The following is a 20,433-nucleotide window of genomic DNA, read 5'->3' on the forward strand; positions in this document are numbered from 1 at the left end:
GGAGATCGAACAGCTCGATGTAAAAACAGCTTTCCTGCATGGTGACTTGGAGGAAGAAATATATATGGAGCAGCCTGAAGGATTCCGAGTTAAAGGTAAGGAGCATTTGGTGTGTAGGCTGAGAAAGAGCTTGTATGGGCTTAAGCAAGCACCTCGGCAGTGGTACAAAAAGTTTGACTCTTTCATGTTGAGCCATGGCTACACACGGACAACTTCAGATCATTGTGTGTTCGTGAAACAATTCTCGGATGGTGATTTTATCATTTTACTGTTATATGTGGATGATATGTTGCTTGTCGGTCATGATATGAGCAAGATTGCAGAGTTGAAGAAAGAGCTCAGCAAGTCCTTTGCCATGAAGGATTTGGGACCGGCAAAGCAGATCCTTGGGATGCATATTTCTCGTGACAGATCAAGTGGAAAATTTTGGCTTTCTCAAAAGAAGTACATCGAGAAGATTTTGGATCGGTTCAACATGGGTAATGCTAAACCAGTTTCATCACCACTTGCTTCTCATTTCAAACTTAGCTCGAAGCAATGTCCTACAAGTGAGAAGGAGAAAGAAGAGATGAAGAAAGTTCCTTACTCATCAGCTGTAGGAAGTTTGATGTATGCCATGGTCTGTACAAGACCAGATATCGCTCATTCTGTTGGTGTGGTTAGTCGTTTTCTCTCCAATCCGGGGAAAGAGCATTGGAATGCGGTTAAATGGATTCTGAGGTATCTCAGAGGAACATCCAAGGTGTGTTTACACTTTGGCACTGGTAAGCCGGAGTTAGTGGGCTATACGGATGCGGATATGGCAAGAGATATTGATTCCCGGAAATCCACTTCGGGATACTTGATGACTTTTGCAGGGGGAGCTATCTCATGGCAGTCAAGGCTTCAAAAGTGCATCGCTTTGTCTACAACGGAAGCCGAATACATTGCGGTGACCGAAGGTTGCAAGGAGATGTTGTGGTTGCAAAAGTTTTTGCAGGAGTTGAGAGGAAATCCATAGGTTTATAAGAGATAATGGTCTAGTAACCCATTGGCTTAAGCTTTTGGGTTGCGGATGGGCCCGAGTCTCAAGTAAGCCCATGGATTTTTCCCAACAGTGGTATCAGAGCCCAAGGTAACGATCCTGGGGAAGTGCACACGCTATGCGTGGAAACCCACACCACGCCAAGGCCCGAGTGTGGAACTCGTGGCTAGTGATGGGCCTAACAATTGGTATCCGAGTCCGGAAGTGGAAGCCCGGCTCGAAGTCCTCCATATAGTCGAGAAGGGGGGAATTGTTGGGCCGGTTTCTCTCCTATATGGAGAATGGTGAGTGCGGGTGTTGGAAGTAATCCCACATGGAAAAGTTGAGAGGAAATCCATAGGTTTATAAGAGATAATGGTCTAGTAACCCATTGGCTTAAGCTTTTGGGTTGCGGATGGGCCCGAGTCTCAAGTAAGCCCATGGATTTTTCCCAACACGTTTAGTCCTCCGATCATTGGTCATATCCCACACTGGCACATAGCCTCTCGCCCTCGGCCTTCCCGTGTTGGAGACAAAAGAAGGATAAATCGATCCTGCAGCTTGGGGTTGGTGTTTGGTGTTCATGTAGATGTTATGGTGCTTGCAGATGGTGGAAGACGCCATTGACGTTTCTTTTGGTTAAGGATGATTCCGTCCAGAGATAATGATGTTCAACAAAATCTAACGGCAGCACTAACAGAAGGACTAAAACAGAAAATCCTCTAAAGGTAAAGGTAAAGGACAAAAGAAATTAAGAAAAGGATAAAAATAGAAAATCACTCAGACTAAAGTTATACTTTTTCCAATAGGTCTGACTTCGCGCATTGCTACGGGAGCAAAAATAGTTTTGATAAATAATATGTTAATCACATCACTTAATGCAATAACTTTCATAGAGTACAAACCCAAGTTATAATGAGAATAATAATTTATCTACAAAATATTTTAGATTTCTTAGAAAAGGATAATAATTCATGTTTGATAAATAGTGTAAAATCTAACATTTCTTCTCGATCATCTCATATTTCTATTTCTAATATTTCTTATTATAAAAGCATGTCCGCATTCATATTAGTATTATTAGTTCACTAATATTCATTATCCCGCAGTTTCACATATATTGTTTAATTTATATATATAATCCGAAAATTCTTATAAATTCTTGTAAGGACACAAATATACTCCAATATTTTCTTAATATTATTCGACCACAAGATATAATTTGTATTTTACTATTACATATAATTTTGTTTATTCTTTTACATTGTTGTTACGTAATAAATCCAATGCTATTTATTTGGGGTAAATGATGTGTCGTTCACTTACTATTCTTCGATCTCACTCACATCATTTTGATAAATCTATACTATAATTTTAGTCATATTATGATAAATCAGATGCTAAGCCTTTGAATGTTGTTAATAATCGCTATCTCAACACTATTAAATTTATATGGTACTGTTTATATTTACGGTGCTAAAAATGATAGAAATAGGAGGAGCAATATAATTAATAAATCAAATGGAAAAAGTTATTTTGGTCCTCAACCTTTATCTACTTTTTCATTTTCGTCCTAAATCTATTTCTTCGTTCAATTCTATCCTAAACGTTACATAATTTGTTCGTTTTAGTTTTCCATCAAAAAATACATTTTCATCCAAAATATTTTAAAATATATTTTTTAATTACAAATTAATTTTGAAAATACAAAAAAAACTTAAAAATTAAAAAAAGAAATGGGGATCGAGATATCTCAGTCTGGCGATGATCTTGCGATTATTGGGGTAGAGGATCCCGCCGACGGCAACACCCCCCCCCCCCCCCCCCAACATCTCTTGTGGCCTCTATGGTCGTCGGGGACCTTAGGAGGGGTGGCCATGAGACCTCCTCTCCCAAAATCGAGAGATCCCAGCAACTACCAGTGGGACCTCTACCTCCAAAATATTTTTATTTTATTTTATTGCTTTTTCTTATTTTTTTTATTTTCAAAATTTTTTTTAATTAAATAATATATTTTAAAAATATTTTGAATGGAAAAATTAAAGTAGGACTAAAACGAACAAATTATGTAACATTTAGGGTAGAATTGAACAAAAAATAGGTTTAAGACAAAAACGAAAAAGTATGTAAAGATTAAGGACCAAAAATGACTCTTTTCCTTAATAAAAAACTCCTACAGAGCGATTATATGGAAGCACCATGTGGAAACTCATTAATGGAGGAGGGGAGGACTAAAATTTCAAATGGAAGTTAGGTGATTTTGAAGCTCCAATGAAATCGTCGCTCGAACTTAGAAACCAAAAGCTGTGTGGTTTCTACGACATCATCAATATCTCTCATTTCTTTACTCGTACGAGTGACCTTTATTTATTTTGTTTGTGTTTTTTAAGAAAAAATAAAGAGAAAAGCTTAAAATTTTGTTAAATGACACCTGCTCTCCTCGATTTGTGGGGGACTAGGTTTAATGTTTTACTATAATATAATTTATATTATATATAAAAGTATCAACCATTTCGTACTGTTTCTAAAACTTTTATAATTCTAAAAATACATTTATTCTTCATGACTATTTTTCTTCTTTTTCATACATCTTGCTTGCACGCTTGCGGTTCCATTCATTTATATGATTTTTATTTGAACACTTTAAAATTTTTTCATTCACAACTCACTTTCAACTTTCGTAGCCATTTGTATTCTATCATATATCATCTCAACCGAGATAGAATTTTAGTGCCGGTACATTTCTTCCCTTTTTCAGACAGATTTTAAGTTTTTTTCATTCGATGCATCATATATTTGAAAAATTATTTCTTCCAAGATAGATTTTTATCGCTTATTTTTAAGAGGTGTTCCCTCGCCAATTCTATCATTCTTTGTGAGAATCGAGGTAGGCCTTCAACGCACATGTCTTCTATATTTTCCAGACTGCCGTTTTTTTACTTTTAGCATAAGTTTTCCAAATCTCACATATGGTTTAAATTTTGCAGTTAAAATATGTGATTTGAATTTTGTTTCAAATTTAGCAAGCCGTCCATCACCATTAAATATTTGATGGAAAAACCTGATGAGATGATGCAGTGTTTCGTGCACACATGGACTTATACTGGGGCGAACAATAGGAAAAAAAAATTGAATGCTATGTTTTTTCTTTCTTTAATATTTTCCCTTTTCTTTTTTAGGGTACTTTTTAAAGAAAGACAAAACAACTTAGATTTGTTCTAGGTTGACGGAAATCTGCAAGTTGTTCTTTCTTTCATGTTCCCAAATCAGTTCCTTTGTTTCTTCTTCATTCTTTATTCTTCCCCTCTTCTTCCAGATTATTTTCGTGAAGTAGATGCACTCAGGTGATACTTCTGATATTCATCAGACACCAATTAAGTAGAAACCTATTCCCCCAGCAAGAACATCACTGATGTTCTTGGGCATAAGAAATTATTAAAAAAAAAAAAAAGTAAGAAGCCATAGACGGAGACGGAAATGGGTCACGGTTTTCTTCAACGGCGGCCATGATTCAGTGTTGCAGGAACAGCCCTGGTCCGGGAACACCTAGCCTCTTGCATGCACGAGAAGCAATGGTACTTCCCTGTCAGCAGGGATTGGGATTGCATGGCCGTGAGGATGAAGAGAAGGAAGAATAAAGGAGGAATTGATTTGGAGTAGATGAAAGAGAGAATATTTGTCTGTTTGGATTAGGGCTAGAGACGGGGCGGAACCAATGAAAGAGCGAGGGGCAATTGCCCTCCTTAACTTTGAAAATTTTAAATTTGTCTCAAAAGTATGCGTTTTTTTTTATGTAAAATTAATACTTTACCTCTTCGAATTTTGAAAATTTTAAATTTTACCTCAAAAGTATAAGTTTACCCCCTTAGATAAAAATCTTGGCTCTGCTCCTAGCTAGAGAGATATGTGTGAACAAAGAAGAAATGGGATTGCGTGGGTATGAAATAAATTTTAGATTTTTCTTTTTAAAAATATCAAAATAAAGGCAAAAAAGGTGATGGATGGCGTGCTAGATTTGAACAAAATTCATCACCTATTTTTACAGAAAAAATTTACATCACGTGCTAAAATTGAGAAAATATCCTAATCACGTGTTTTTTTGGCAATTTATCTTATTTCTTACCATTCAGTGCTTCCCTTTTCCAACGATGTGTTTCTATCAGGATGGATATCCATTGCTCATTCAGCATGCATTGGCTCGAACATCCTATCAATAATTCTTTACTAAAAATTTTGGTTAAAATTAACCAAAATTTTCGATCAAGAAAAAGGTCGTGTTTTCTAGGGGTATCAGTATCACGGATACTAGGGCTCTATTTGGATTGTTGATGTGATTTTAAAATCCTGATTTTAACTCAACCCTAAATTTTTTAAAATTTCAAAACGACCCTCACTTTTTAAAATTTCTCAATTTTGCCCCACCCTTTCTCTCCCCTCCTGAACACTATTCATCGTCTTCCTCTTCAAGCCACATTGTTCATCGTCCCTTCCCGATCCCGATCGAATGGCTTGAAGATCTGCCTCAGCTGCTCCTCCGAGTAGGGAGACTTGTAGGGGCTGAGGAGGATCGAGGGTGCCACGAGGGCCATGAACTCGGAGAACTCCACGGGCCGTTGTTGGTTTTAGGGTTTCTGGGTGAGTGCCTTGAGCTGCTCGGGGCTAGGCTTGAGCTCGACCGATCGGAGGAACGAGCCGAGCTCGAGCTGGGTGAGGCTGCCGTCTCTGTTCTTGTCGAATGAGCGAAAGATCTCGCGGAGCTCCGTGATCTGGTCCTCGTCCAGCTTCACCGATAGAGGGAGAAAGGACATGGGAAGAGCATGAGAGAGAGAGTTGACTGTGGAGAGAGATAGAGCTTGAGGTATTTTTTTAAAATTAAAAATTTATGGGTTATATTTTAATTTTTAAAAATTTAAAATCAAACGAAATTATAATTTAACTTTGAAACCAAACGCCCTCTAGATATACCCGAAATCGGTCTGAACATACCCATTAGGGTAGGACGGGTAGCTCGTACTGAAAATAAGATAGGGTCCGGGTATTAAAATAAAAAAATCAGTAAAAATAGGTTATGGTTCTTGCACATAGGGTACCCAGAATCAAAATCAGAATCGGTATCCATACTCGATAATAATTTTTCTTAGTTATATTCATATATATTTCTCCATTTTACTTTACCCTCTCTCTCTCTCTCTCTCAATGGAAGTCTCGCATTTCTCATTATCGGTAGCTTTGGTTCAACGACCTCGGTGAGTCCTCGATAAAGCTTGATCGTATTACGAATGTTTACTTTTGTGGATAGATTGATGAGACATATTACTCTTTGTCGTAGATGTATTGTGGATTAATTTAAATCTATGTCGACATTCTGTTTTGCGTGATTACAGATTATGGATGAGACATTTTTCATTTTATCTAGCGAGACAAAAAAATTTACAGATTTAAATAGGGTATCCGAAACTTATGCTATAATACATGTTCTAAGTAGGTTCCGGTTCCAAGACTCAATAGGGTAGAGTCCGATTCCAAAATCTTGAAATTTATTCCTTACAGAGTATGGTCCGGATATCGTGAAAAAAATAGAGTATCCGGACCCGAACATCCTAGCGTTTTCTACGTAGATGCAAGGAGGACTTGGAACTTTAGAGCAAAGAAGCACCGTGTGTGAGTGTAAGTATTTTTCTTTTCTTTTTTTCTCTTTTTTTTTTTCCTTTTCCCCATCAGGGCTCTTCGGAGATAAATGGAGCGGAAACGGCGAAGTTTTTATAGGTGAAGTTTGACGAGCTCCTAATTCTTTGTAATTATCTTCTTGCAAAATGATATGTAATTAGTGTCATCTCATGATTCCTTGGAAGATATTGGAAAAAACTGATTCTTTGGAAGATAATAATTTAAAAATAAAAATTCTCCACTTTGTCGTAATATTTTATTTGTTTTCTTCACATTTTAGTTTGATTTATACCATATTTGAACTGGAAAATAGAGATGAACTAGTTTATTATCCTGTGCATTGCAATGGTTCATTTTCACATATTCATATATCATTTCTTATTGTAATTATTTATATTTTGAAACACAAATTTTATGATTAAAAATAATGGAGAAATTTTAGTTATTAATTACAATTTTAAATATTATCTCAACATTTTTCATGAAAAATAAGAATCTGTTAATTATTCTTTGGGCATATGGCAAGTTAATTATTATAACAATATTTTGAAACTATTTATTTCAATTGATATGCATCCTCTTATTTTTGTTTATCAATATAAATTGACATATATTAAGTTTAGTAATAGAATAAAACTTCATTTCTCTCATATTTGAAAACAATATTTATGAGATTCTTATTTCAAAAATTTTATTTATGAATTTAAGCTTTTAGCGTTATATCATAATATGTTTCATTTATAAAACCATAATGTTTTTTAAAATTATATTTTTATTTATAATTTTAAAACATTTTTGTATTATTTTTAAAACAATTATCTGAATTTTAGAAAATATATTGGCTTCTTAACACAATAAAATATTTTTAGTAATTAATTTCAATTTTCATATGATGATTAAATAAGAAAATTATACTAATTTTGCATGGTTCAATATATATTTTGTAACAAACAATCCTAATTAGTAAGCATTATATTATATATTTATTTGAAAGTAAATATATTAAAAAGATTTGTTGTAGATGACATCCTTATAATATATATATACTTTGTTACCAATTTTTTAGAAATGCAAATTTTGTGACATCCTTGTTCAATTTTTATGTTATAATTTGTTCATAAATAATAATAACAATTTTTATTTTACAATAGAAATTATGTTAACGCACAATTAAATAAATGAAATTCACATAATTAAATCAACTCTCTTATTTTTTTTCACTAATGAGAGATCATTTACTAATATAGGAGTCAATTTTAGTTATATGACCATAAATTTGTAGAATCAGTGATTCATTTTTTTGGGAAATCTTTATGAAAAACTAATTATTTTTATATATATTTTTAAAAGTAAAATGCTTCTTAAGAATCATAAAAATATCAAAAAATAATTTAAAATTTTACACAATAATCTTTGAAAAATAACCTTAGATGAAGTTGAACTATTAACTTATTCAGTATTTTTTTATGTTTCTCTTCCAAATTTGATTTATACATTTTTTCTACTCAATTTCATATATATTAATTCCTTTCAAATGCGAATAGTTTATGTTTTAGTCCTATATATGATCAATTAATCGTTTTTCAATTTAAGTAATTATATAATGATATCGAACTAAATATTATATAATTATATATTAATTATTTTAACCCTACTAACTATGATTATATTTAATGCAAATGGAGTCAATTTTATTATATATGGATATTTCAATTGAGATTAGATTCTTCAATTATCTTACTTCGTAATGATGATGTGTTTAGTGAGGAAGAACAAATAAAATGGTTGTTCTGGCAATTACACCAGTGTGTTACAATGGAATTTTATTTTTTCTGAAACTCCGAACATTAATCGGATGTTGATTTGTTTGAAAGGAAAGATATTTGGAAGGAAATGAAGACGTGGAGGGAGGAAGGGTATTATATTTTCAAATCCTTCCGTTTTGGAATTAAGTTTTGCTTGAATTAAAAAAAAGGATTATTTTTCTGTTAGTACCCAAATTCTTAGGATATATTTGAGGAAGATAAATTATGTTTATTTCATTCTAATTGTAATTGAGATGTAAGTTGACCTTGCATCACTCATATACTCTGTCCATGATAATTTACAACTTACAAGCTGCACTCTTTATGAAATTTCTTCCCATCCATTGATCATGGCCAGAGGGTTTTCTCTTTCAATACTGGTCAATCCGCGCTATTCAAGGTACTCTTTGTTCTTATTACACAATAAAAAATTTTAAAGTAAGAAAATATGAACGTCTATCTTATTTGAAGTTATTTATGCATCACAATTACATTATTATTTCAATAAAATTATAAAGTGACAAGTCATGAAGATGCACACCACGTGCAATGCACGTGACCTTCTTACTAGTATACATACATATGTATGTATGTATGTATGAAAACTACTTATAAAAACAAACTTCTATAACCAAAGTGAATTGATTCAAACAGTTCGATACTTGTTTTCCTTAAGCAATGTCTCAGATTTCAATTCACGTTGTGAGAATTTTACCCCTTAGTGAGCCGACTTCACTTGACTAAATTAGTTAGAGTCCGTTGGACTTTCAAATATCAAGGTTTACATGAATAAAAGAAAACTTCCGTAATATATGAAAAATTATTACATAAACTGGAAAATGTAAGAATTAAAACTATTCCTATTATAAATAATAAATAAAAATCGAGATTACTTATTAATATTAATGTTCCCCTATACAATATTTTGAATATCTTGATATACATATCCTATACGCACGTAGTCATCTTATAAATATTGATGATATGCCTCGTTGAGTCACATGGAATATCTTATAAAATTAAGTTGGAAAAAATAATATATTTCTAAATATATAGTACTTATTTAATTATTTCAAATATTAGTTTGCATAATTAAAAGTTTACCTGTTTACGTCTATAAAATAAAAATGTCGCCCCAATATATGTTACCTTTTGAATTATATTGAACATATCAATTTACATAATTGAATGTTTGCATTTTTAAGTTGACAAGGTTATCCAAGAATGCATCCCCTGCTATTTTTTATGATCTGGCTGCTTGAGCTGCTACCGAAAGGGTTTATTAATAGATTCACCACGATATATTATAGACATATTTACACATTCCTTTACAAAATGCGTCTATGAACCCAAGGACCATGTGATTTTGATGGTTAAGCCAATACAACATTCACAGCTATTATTACAAAGAAGAATCTCACTGATCACAGGCCGATTTGATATCTCATCCAGTATTCGGCATTCACACAGCCTTGAGCATGCTCTACTTAAGGTCATATGAACTTATCCCATCCCACTGACAGTCACCTGACTCCTTAAATTTTGCGTCGAAGATGATTACAAAGGAAGAGGAGAGAGAACTAAAACAAGACCAGAGAATACTCCACAAAAATTACTCAGCAACACACTCTTTCCTAAACAGTTCCAAGATACATACTTAAAAAGAGAGAACAACAGTACTTAACAGGGTCGGGACCCTGCAAATAGAGAGACCTACCTAAGTGAGGTAAGAATACAGCTATAATTCCGACAGTATGTTCGATCCACATCAACCAAAGATCTCCTACTCCCCCTAAACCGCACTCTGCAAAACAGCAGCGTCAATGTCCGGTCTGCTCCATCCTCATGGGTGCAAAATTTGTTGGCTAAACTTTGTTTAGTAATAGCTTCCATAGTAAGCCTGAGGGACTGTAGACACTTGAGGGGTTGCAGCTGCTGCTGCTACTGGTGCTGACACTGCAGCTGGTTGTGCATAACTCTGCTGTTGGGGGTACACCTGAATTAATTGTGAAGATTTTGACCAATCAGTCTTTGATGAATAGTTATAGTTAAATGATACAATAGAAAGTTAGCGTCAATCAGACACGGCACAAGTGACACTTGAATCACGTGGGACGGTAAATAAGGTGACATTCATGTTGATTATTTAACATTAAACTTCTCGAGGAGATAGAACTGATGGCACGAGAACGAACATGATCAAAACATCTGATCGCTTAGAACCAAGCATCTAATACCACTTGTTAATAACAATGCCTTTCATCCACTTCGTTCCATCTTTCTACAGAGAAAATGGTGATTGTCTGCCAAGTAACCGGAAAATTAGGAGTTAAAAAGAGAATTAAATGTTTCGGTACCTGTGCTGGATAAGTAGTTGGTTGATAATTAGCATATGTGCCAGCTTGTGGTACCGGTGCTGATGTTTGAGGATAAGTTGTCCCATAGCCACCATAGGCAGCCTAAAACGAACAAACAAATACTAGTAACAATAATAACTGGAAAAGATCAAAATGCGATTTAACAGCAGCAGTAATAAGAAATATAAGTGACTCAACATAAATAAACTGGGGTCAGACCACAAAATGCAGTTACCCATCAGAACAAAATTTCCAAAAAGCAGTATCAAATTTTCGAATTTTTTGAAAGCTCTATATTTACTAACAGCTTTTATCCTCCATCCTTGCTAATGCTCCCTCACTGGTAACTATATTAGTTTCTTCGATCATTTAAAATTCAGAAAAGGACACCTATGAAAATATCCTGCCAAATGAAAGCTTCATGCATGTAAAATGCTACACGCCATAAACCTGAAGCTGCAGATTAGGGAAAAGTTAAATATATAACTACAGATCAAGTGATTCCATGTAGTTCCTCTATCAGCATATTAACTGACATTCTCATGGTATATTACTGAACCGAGCCAAATAAAATAGTAAGACATCCTAAGACTGATTATTCATCTTGAAAGATATTTGATCCATGATTTCATTACCGCTGGCTGGGTATAACTCGGGTTCCACTGTTGTACTGGTGCTGGGGCAACCGGTGGCCATGCTTGAGGTTGTACCGCATAACCAGCAGTCCACTGATTCTGTGCACTAGGATATGCACCTGCCAGGGATTGCGCTGGTGAAGTAGCAGCAGGATCAGCTTTTGCCAACTTGGACTTGTCGGATGAAAGATCTTCTCCAAGACGTTTTTTCAAGATCGCAGAAGTTCTGTTTATGAATGTCTTTAGATGCCTATCATATGCCTTCTTCACGAACTTGGCATCCCCAACTAAATCCAGAAACTGCAGCATAGATTAACAAGAATATAACTTTCATAAATCAAGATCAAGGAATAAGAAATACAAATAATTTTTTTTGTTTTTTTTAAAAGCTTTCACATTGGAAGTGTATAACCATCCATTCCAGTCCCGATTCAACCACAGTTCTATCCTATCGAATATAAAATCTGGGGTTATTATTGGATAAGTATGATATTTCACTAAACTTGTATAGCGATTCACTTTTCTTTGGACCAGAAAAGAATATACACACACACACACACACACATATATATAGTGTAACTTTAGCATATCTCATCACAAATACACAATTGAGAAAATTTCACCTCCAATAAAATGCTAGATAGTTCCTCTCTTTCAGCCATACTGGCAGAATTGGGGTTATCAGGATTTGGAACAATGAACTTCTCAACTAACGTGTCAACGTACTCAATTCGCTTTGGCAGTGGAAGCATGGTCTCCATGGAAATCATGGCCTGTACAAAAAAAATGCAGAGCTGGCAGCTTAGCTACAGGAAGCCCTTTTAGAAAAGAGTAATCATATAGAGGTACGTAAGAAAGGGCAACCTCTAGGAATGGCTTTGATAATTGGACATGCTCAGGCGCTTCCATCAGAATATTTCTAGCTTTCTCCTCTTTTCCAGGGGCCTAATAACAAAGGAACATAACAATGAACATGCACCTATATATGTATTGAAACATCAAAGTTGACTCATCAAGACACCCATCATCAAATATACAAAGAAGCATAGAAGATTACATATTCTAATAGTGCACATGGCACAAGTAATTTTGCTTCGGAATTATATATGTTCTTTATGCTACAGCATCTGATCTAATAAATCCTAATAAAAAACAAGCATTCCTCAGCCATCTTATCAGTAACAATAGGCAAATCGTATCACTACAGGACCCGCTAAGATGAACAAGAGTCATATTTTGACATACAAGGCCTAGAGCTGCTGCAATCGATAAATACTGCAAAATGTAACCTGTATACACTTTAAAGCATAAAGCGAAACCTGGAATGACAAGAAAAAAGCACGCCCAACTGGAACTCTCCGTGCTATGATCTAGTAACTCAAGGAAAAGGCCCAACTAAAGTGCCACCGCTATGTTCTAGTAAGTCGACAAAGTCCCCCAAGCACAATCAAGATTAACTCTCCAATGTTACACCAATCAAAACAATTTTTTACACTCAATATAATTAAAGGGAAAAGAAAAAAACGCCTCAGCCGTCCCAATATTTGAACAATGAAGAGAATGCACTTATAACCAAGGTAAAACTCCCAAAACATATATATTTTTAACAAAATGAAAGGATCAGCTACTCAGTTTGGGAAGAGGATAAAATTTTGACATAAAATTTAGTGAATTCCATCCCTTCAGAAAGGTTCCAATACCTACAAAAAGCATTGCAAGAAAAGAGATGTTGAAAAAAATGGACAAAAACAGTATATCTGGTTCATTCTCCAGGTCAATTATTTAACTTATCCAAATCCTTTTGTTTTCCAAGAGATTACTCCTCTTTTTTCTATTCTTAGGGCGAGTCGTGAACGTACAAATAGCTCCAGCTGCTATTATGCATAACCAAATAAACCCCCCACACACCCCTCCCCCCACAATTCCAGCCAAATCCAATACCTTCCCTTTCCAAGGAACCCCCGGGAAAGGAGAAAAAAAATAAAAAAAGGCCCGGGGAGGGTGTTGGGGGGAGGACTCTTCTCCTTCCAATCCCCTAGAAATTTCTAGACATGAGTAGGGCCAGCAGATGCAACAGCATTAACAACAGCACAGTGACAAAACTGCATATGTTATTTTAAATAAAAAGACAAGAGGCATATGGACCCTGTATGCTTATTAGTTGGAAATCGGACGAAGGATTCCCAAATAATATAACATCGACCTGAACATAAATCTAAGAATTCACGCCTAACGTACCATATATAGAAACCGAGCATACTGAGCAAACAACACTGGCAATGTTTGTGAATGTTCCTTTCCCTTTTCAATAGCAATTGCCTGTTCATATATAGACAGTGCATCTTCCAGGTTCCCCTGAAAGAATGAGAGAATACCAAATTAAAAATACTTAAAGATACTCTAAGACCTATATCAATTTAGAGCCACATCAACTTGAACAATCATACAGATCATTACCAGTCTGCGCTCCATATTTGCATGCTTGATAATTGCCTCAAGAAGACCAGGTGAAATTTCTGTATGGACAAGTTCATAAGCAGCTCGGGCACCAGATATATCCCCATTATGTTCCTTGAACCAAGCAGCAAAAAGGTGGATTTCTGGTTGTCTCTGAAAAAAACCATAAAATTGGTAACTTGTAACCATAAAATAAGAAATCCAACTGACAAGCAACAAACCAGAAAGAGATGCAAATATCAAAAGCTAATCCAAAGTCCATCCTTTTGATCCATACAATGACACTCAGTAGGACTCTGGACTATCAATAAAACCATTTTCACCTCTTTTCAGCTAAGTCGACAATTATTGCTTACCAAAAAGAACTATTTCTTTTGGTATTACATGACAGAACTTTTGCAGCAAGCAAGGATTGTCAATTTATAGCGATCATCTCTCTCTGCTATCCTATTCAAGCCAAATTCTTATAGAGTTGCTTATTTGGGCATAATCAGAGCCTATTAGAGAGAAATCAAAATTAAAAGGAGTATAAGAAGCTATTGAAAATTTCTCAAAGATTCTTCTTACTGCAACTTTCTCTGCTGACAGCTAAAAAGTTAAAGACATTATTCATTTGGATATTCTACTCTCTTCACTAAGAGAGGTCAAACTACTAAAATTAAAAGTATCAAGGATAGACAGACGAGTTCCCTCCACAAGTAATTTTGACTGATGAGAATAACGTATTTAGCAGCTCCAACATAAGTCAATCATCCTATCAATAAAGAAAAGCCAGTCTCATGCAGGAATGCTGGATGGGAATTGAAACTACTTTCATAACTTATGAAAGGGGAAAATGGAATACCTTCACAAATACTTGGGTGGCACGCACAAGTGCATTTTCGGCAAGGTCCATGCTTCCACGCATTTCCATGCATTTGACATATCTCATCCAATATTCTGGATAATTGGCACAAGCTATCAGACACCTCTCATACAGCTTCACAACCTGACATCCACAATTATGACACGTAAATTATCTTATCACGACCACCATCCTAAATGAAGGAATAACCCAAAACACGGAGGAGATATGCATAAGAAATACTCTCTTGCTGAACAGAGAGGCCCCTCTAATAGGAAAGGAGGGACCCTCCTTGCCTGACAGACAGATGGTTAGGAAGATAAGTAGATACCTGCATGCATAACATTGGAACTTTAAAAAAAGGGGGAAAACTGAAAGGATCAGAAACCTATGAAGTCCATTGACAAATAAGGGCTTGAAATACTTAGCCTTTAAAGAAACCAAACTGAAGGCCCATGCTTTAGTCTCAGTTCAATATCCCGTTTTAAAAGTAGCTTCATCCAACGGTTTTAGCCAATATAGCACATCAAGCAGCAGGTATTACTAAGCGTAAGTCACTGCAGAAAATAATAGAAAACTAGAAACTACAATCCACCATGATAATCAAATGGATTATCCACCCAGATACCTTGCTGAAGTCATCCTCTTTTTCTATGAAATTGAGATAGTTATGCCAATTTTCAAGTTCTGCAGCATTGAGGGGCTTCACGTGAAAGTACGGTCTCCCAATAGCTGTTTCAAAACCAACGATCTTAGAATCGAACTCTTTAGCTTTCTTATACATCTCTTCTCTAATGGCGATATACTTCTCCAACTCCTCTGCTTCTGTTAAGCCAGCACTTACAGGTTTAGAAGACTGTTCAACAGCATCAGAAGGAACCTCTCCTTCAGTCACATTATCAGAAGCCTCTGACACTAAAGATGCTGCAGCAGCAGCTGCTTCATCAGCAGTTCTAAGTTCAGATAAAGGACGATTTGCAGCCAACTCCTTGAAGCTGCAATACCAAACATACAAGGTTCACATATCTGATGAATCTTATCTGAGCAAGCACAATTACCAATTGTTAAATTAACACTATATCTAATTAAATTATCATCCTAGATAAATGAAGCAGAACGGATAAGCAACAGCAATATCAGCAAACTCAACATTTATGGTACAAGAAACAGAATGTATCAAGATGAGGAATCACCTGCTATAGTATTTATCAAAGTACAGAATTGGGTTCTCGAATATCCTTGTGTAGATCATAGCAAGTCGGCTCCATTCCTGGTGTTTATACTCAAATTCTATATATTCATCCCAAAGGGAGTACGACAGGTAATCAGTTCCAACATAGGCTAATCCCCGTTCAAATAACCTGGACCACCACAAGCATGAAGAAACATGAACACGAAACATGTTAACCTCTGCAAATAATAATTCTTAAGGAAAAAGCCTGTAGTACTGACACTCAAGAAATTCATTCAAACAGCATATGATGCTTCCAAGCCCTGCATTTACCTTTCCTCCAATAACCATACAATGTTGATGAAATTGAGGAGAGATAATGTCATCTTAGCCCTTAGCAGGATGAATCTTCGCAGCAGCAATTTGCATATTCACGCGCCCCAGAGTTTTGATATTTAACTCAGGACAAGCGTGGGCTACTATAAAAATGATAATTTCTCAACGAGGAAATCAATGGGGTAGAGCGATGAGGGAGCGACACAAGAAAAATTATTTTACAACTGAATTCTATTAAGGTAGTCGAAAGGTAGAGGTATGCAAATCAAAATGAAAGTGTATCCCTGAAACCTTTTTCTCCATAATTGCGGTATCACTGCTCAAGCGACAGTGGACTGTCAGAGAAAAGAAACCAAGAGCCTCATCTGACTTTAAGGCAAGAAGCAATGCAAGATCAACGGAAACAAAGAAATAAGAGGAAATAATTGGGACAGTTGTTACCTTCTAATAATATCCGGATCTTCATACTTGTTAATAGCAAATCTGCAATAATGCAACCAGATGTCAACAGAATAAGTAACTGCCTGGACAGCATGCTCATAAACCTCCACCGCCTTTTCAGTTGAGCCAGGTGCCTCATGCTCCGCATACTTCTTCCAATAACCATAGCAGAGAGGAAATTCTGCCAAAAAAGCGTCATAGACCCTCCGAATTTTCAAGATGTTTCCCTGCATACAAGGTAATAATTTGCCGATGAAACAGAAGAAAAATACAAATACAAATACAAATCTGTAGAAAAAGGCATGGGTAATGCACACAAACCGGGCCAGTCAACCAACAATTTCCCTTTAGAATAAGTATGACTATAGCAATAAACCAACAAAGTTCAAATAATCTCAAGCAATTGATATCTATGGGCAATCACACGGAAAACATTGGTAAGCATAACATGAAGTGAGCATGACAGGAAACACTCAAGACAGCAAACCTTCAAGAGAGAGAGAGGAAAAAAAAGGCATAACGTATGAAAGCCAAGTTAGTTTCCACTCCGAGGTTTGCAGATGGCTAGTGATTTTCTTATCATAAATCATGAAGAAACCACCCATCCCTCCAGTACAATCAGATGCGGTCTTTACAATGGATTGAAACACTAGCGGTAATTTTACATGGCACAAAGGTCTAAGCCATTGGTTAGGCCAATACTATCAAAATCAATTCATTGACAGACCAATGGCTGATGCAACAAATACCCTAACAGCGAAGACATGTCACACAAAACACATTTTTCAATAATCCTGCAACAAATACCTTAAGGAATGTGACAACATGTGAAAACAATATTCCAAGCACGAGTATTCAATTTAAAACATGACCAACTGATACCTCGGCCACTTTCTCAGTCTCATCGATTAGGGTAACCCAGGCATCAAAATCTAAAGAATTCGCGCCGACGACATTCCATAGTCTTTCCTCTTCAGCAGACATAGCACGCACTGCAGGAATAATAAGCCAAGGAATATTGTTACAAATGACAATCAGCAGGTACCACAATGAGAATCAAAGGGACAAAAGCATACAAAATGGAGTAAAATGACCAAAAAAGAACATGCAAATTCTCCATATAATTCCACCATCTGCCGGTCTCCAGGAATATAAAATACTATAAACCATCAGTGCAGAAGATCACATCATTCAGTAACTTTATCCATAAGAAAGAAAAGTTTAGCTGATTACTGTTGAGCATATAGATCACTAAGCATGTGTTAGTTTCGATTTTAATCAAATAAGTGCTTAAAAGTTAGTTACAAAGTTAGTTATAAGGGAAAATGAATGGGAGAAAGAGGAAAATATGAGAGATGAGGGTTTAAACTACTTAATCATTAGGCCAAAAACCACTTAATGAGTAAGTTACAAAACTTGACTTAATAAAATAAGCCATTTTTCACTTATTAGTGCTATTCACCCCTCATAAAACATCTTCTCATCCTTATCATTCTCCTCCTCTTCCTATACATTTCTTTTCTTAACTAATTAAGTGCTTAATTTAGAAGCACTTAATTTATCAAACACAACCTAAGTGAAATTCCCATTACAGTTTGTCCGCTGACATATTGACATGGTCAGTAGATGTTCAGAAACTATCAAGGAGCGAATGCAAAACAGAATGACAGTTCTTAGATTGGGGGGAAGCTGCAAATCCCCCTGACAATATTTTGGTAAGAAACAACAGAAGACGAACTTTTATTTACTTTACGAGATTCTAATGTAAGAATGCATATAGCAAAAGAAAATTCACTGCCTCCCCTTATTTCCATACTCAAGATCACCGAAACTGATTGAGTCATTAACAATATCATGTACAGTGGACTTCCAGAAGTCATCACAGAACATAACCAGTGCAATCAATGTGCAACCTCATTAATTCCGCAGCATCTAAAATTAAACAAGTAAGGAAAATTTAGGACAGAGTACAGAAACCCTGAGAAGAAAAACGAGAAATACCAGAACCACCCTCCATGAGCTGCAACCCGGCAGCCCCTCCACCTTCACTGATGGAGGCAGTGCCATTCTCAGCGTGACTAGCTCCACTAACAGCATCGCCATTAGCAAAGGAACCATAACCTCCACCTCCAGCACCCTGAATAGTATGAGGCAGCCCAATATCCATCTTGGCCTCGAAAGCTGCATTATTGGCATAAGATTCTTGTGGGATAGCATTAGAATCCGTCGTAGGGGCATCTGCGGGAGCGGCTTGAGCAATAGACCCCGAGTATTCCATTATAGCAGGGGATTGTGTAACCACCGTCTCACTGTCTACCATGGCTGGTCTATTCAGAAAACCCTAAAATTCATACCGCTTCAGCAATTAAGCCAGAAACCTACAAATCAACAAAAACCCTAAAGCAATACCGGCACTCACCTCAATAGGGGCAACAGCTACTGGAAGAAAACTCGGATGGAGCAGCAGCCGAGCAGGTGAGCAGAGAGAAGACGCAAAGAGAAACTCGCGAGTTCAAGCCCAAACACAGAGGAAACGAAACCAAACCCAGCAGCAATGGAGAAACAGAAGAAACAGAAGAAAAAGCTAGAAAATCATTTCTCTTTATTATACTTTCGGTCCCTCTACTTTAGAATATTCTCGAAGTTTATCCGTATACAAAATTCTCATCCTCTTCTGGTCCCTTTATTTCCCAAATCTCATCGTTATTATATCGAATAAGTTATCATTAGGGTAGACTTCGGACAATCATAAAGAGAATTTTCAACTTTCTTCACGTCACTTCATCGACGAGAGAAATTCCTTCAGTTACTCAATAGATGAACAATGTTATGGATAATTGGATTTTCATTTATTTAAGTTAATATGTTTGTTTCAAGAGAAAATAAAAATTTACAGGTTCTAATGTTAATCGAAACCTATGATCTAATACGAATTTCCGGTTAGATTCCGGATGCAACTATCAACATGATAGGTTCTAGTTTCAAAATTTTGATACCGATACTCTACTGCGTAGGATTAAGATATCATAAAAAAAATAGGATACTCGAACTAAGACACTCTTAAAATTTAATAACTTTTTCACATATAATTCTTCACATGGGTGTTGTCTGACAAAGTTTTACCGTATAATTTTTCACATGGGTGTTGCAATTTCCCTGTAGCTTTCCACTTATAATTTCTTAATATTGCGCATCTTAATAAGGATCATTGCGGTCAGATATGGATTCATCACCCTATTAATAAATCAATTGTGAAATAATATTGGCAAATTTAACAGTTAACTAGTTTTCTTTCTCGCGCAATGTGCAAGCATCCGCTTTTATATATTATAAGTTAATTTTTGTCAAATATATTTAGAAATATAATGAAATAGCGACTTAGAGTTTAATTGTTAATGGTTACATTAACGAATTTATTTCTAACTAATTTTACATTTTTATGATTTTAGTTCTACTTTATAAATGAGAGAATCATCGGTCCTAAAAATTTTGAATTTTTTGACTTTGAGTCCTATAAGTTTAACTTTGTAAAAAATAGTCCTAAATCGTTTCAAAAAGTTACTATTTTAGTCTTTTCTGTAAACAGCTGTCACGGAGTCGCTGATTTGGACTTGAACACTGTTTTCTTCTAGCAAAAAGAGAACATAGGATAGTGACGCACGCTTGGTAATCAATAGATTCTATGTTCGATGCCCTAATGGGATTACCTAGGCTCAT

The 20,433-nt window shown here is 35.6% G+C and overlaps 1 protein-coding gene across 3 annotated transcripts; it reads right to left on the bottom strand.

The window, feature by feature from the left end:
• Positions 1-9,819: 9,819 nt before the first annotated feature.
• Positions 9,820-19,294, bottom strand: LOC116210676 (pre-mRNA-processing factor 39-like). Of its 3 annotated transcripts, XM_031544649.1 has the most exons (14): positions 19,136-19,294; positions 18,718-19,057; positions 17,599-17,708; positions 16,717-16,943; positions 15,962-16,129; positions 15,397-15,763; positions 14,769-14,912; positions 13,925-14,077; positions 13,706-13,822; positions 12,332-12,412; positions 12,091-12,240; positions 11,468-11,767; positions 10,833-10,934; positions 9,820-10,471 (listed from the first exon to the last, which is right to left on the bottom strand). In XM_031544649.1, the coding sequence occupies exons 2-14, from the start codon at positions 19,034-19,036 to the stop codon at positions 10,352-10,354; spliced, it is 2,358 nt and encodes a 785-aa protein (XP_031400509.1). In that variant the 5' UTR covers positions 19,037-19,057; positions 19,136-19,294; the 3' UTR covers positions 9,820-10,351. The 3 variants fall into 3 exon arrangements, with proteins under 3 accessions (XP_031400509.1, XP_031400510.1, XP_031400511.1); XM_031544650.1 differs by lacking the exons at positions 17,599-17,708; positions 18,718-19,057; positions 19,136-19,294 and adding an exon at positions 16,273-16,418; XM_031544651.1 differs by lacking the exons at positions 17,599-17,708; positions 18,718-19,057; positions 19,136-19,294 and adding an exon at positions 16,276-16,418 and having other exon boundaries at positions 15,962-16,131; positions 16,717-16,858.
• Between the last annotated feature and the right edge of the window lie 1,139 nt (positions 19,295-20,433).

This window comes from Punica granatum, chromosome 6 (assembly GCF_007655135.1).
Source record: "Punica granatum isolate Tunisia-2019 chromosome 6, ASM765513v2, whole genome shotgun sequence".
NCBI lineage: Eukaryota > Viridiplantae > Streptophyta > Magnoliopsida > Myrtales > Lythraceae > Punica > Punica granatum.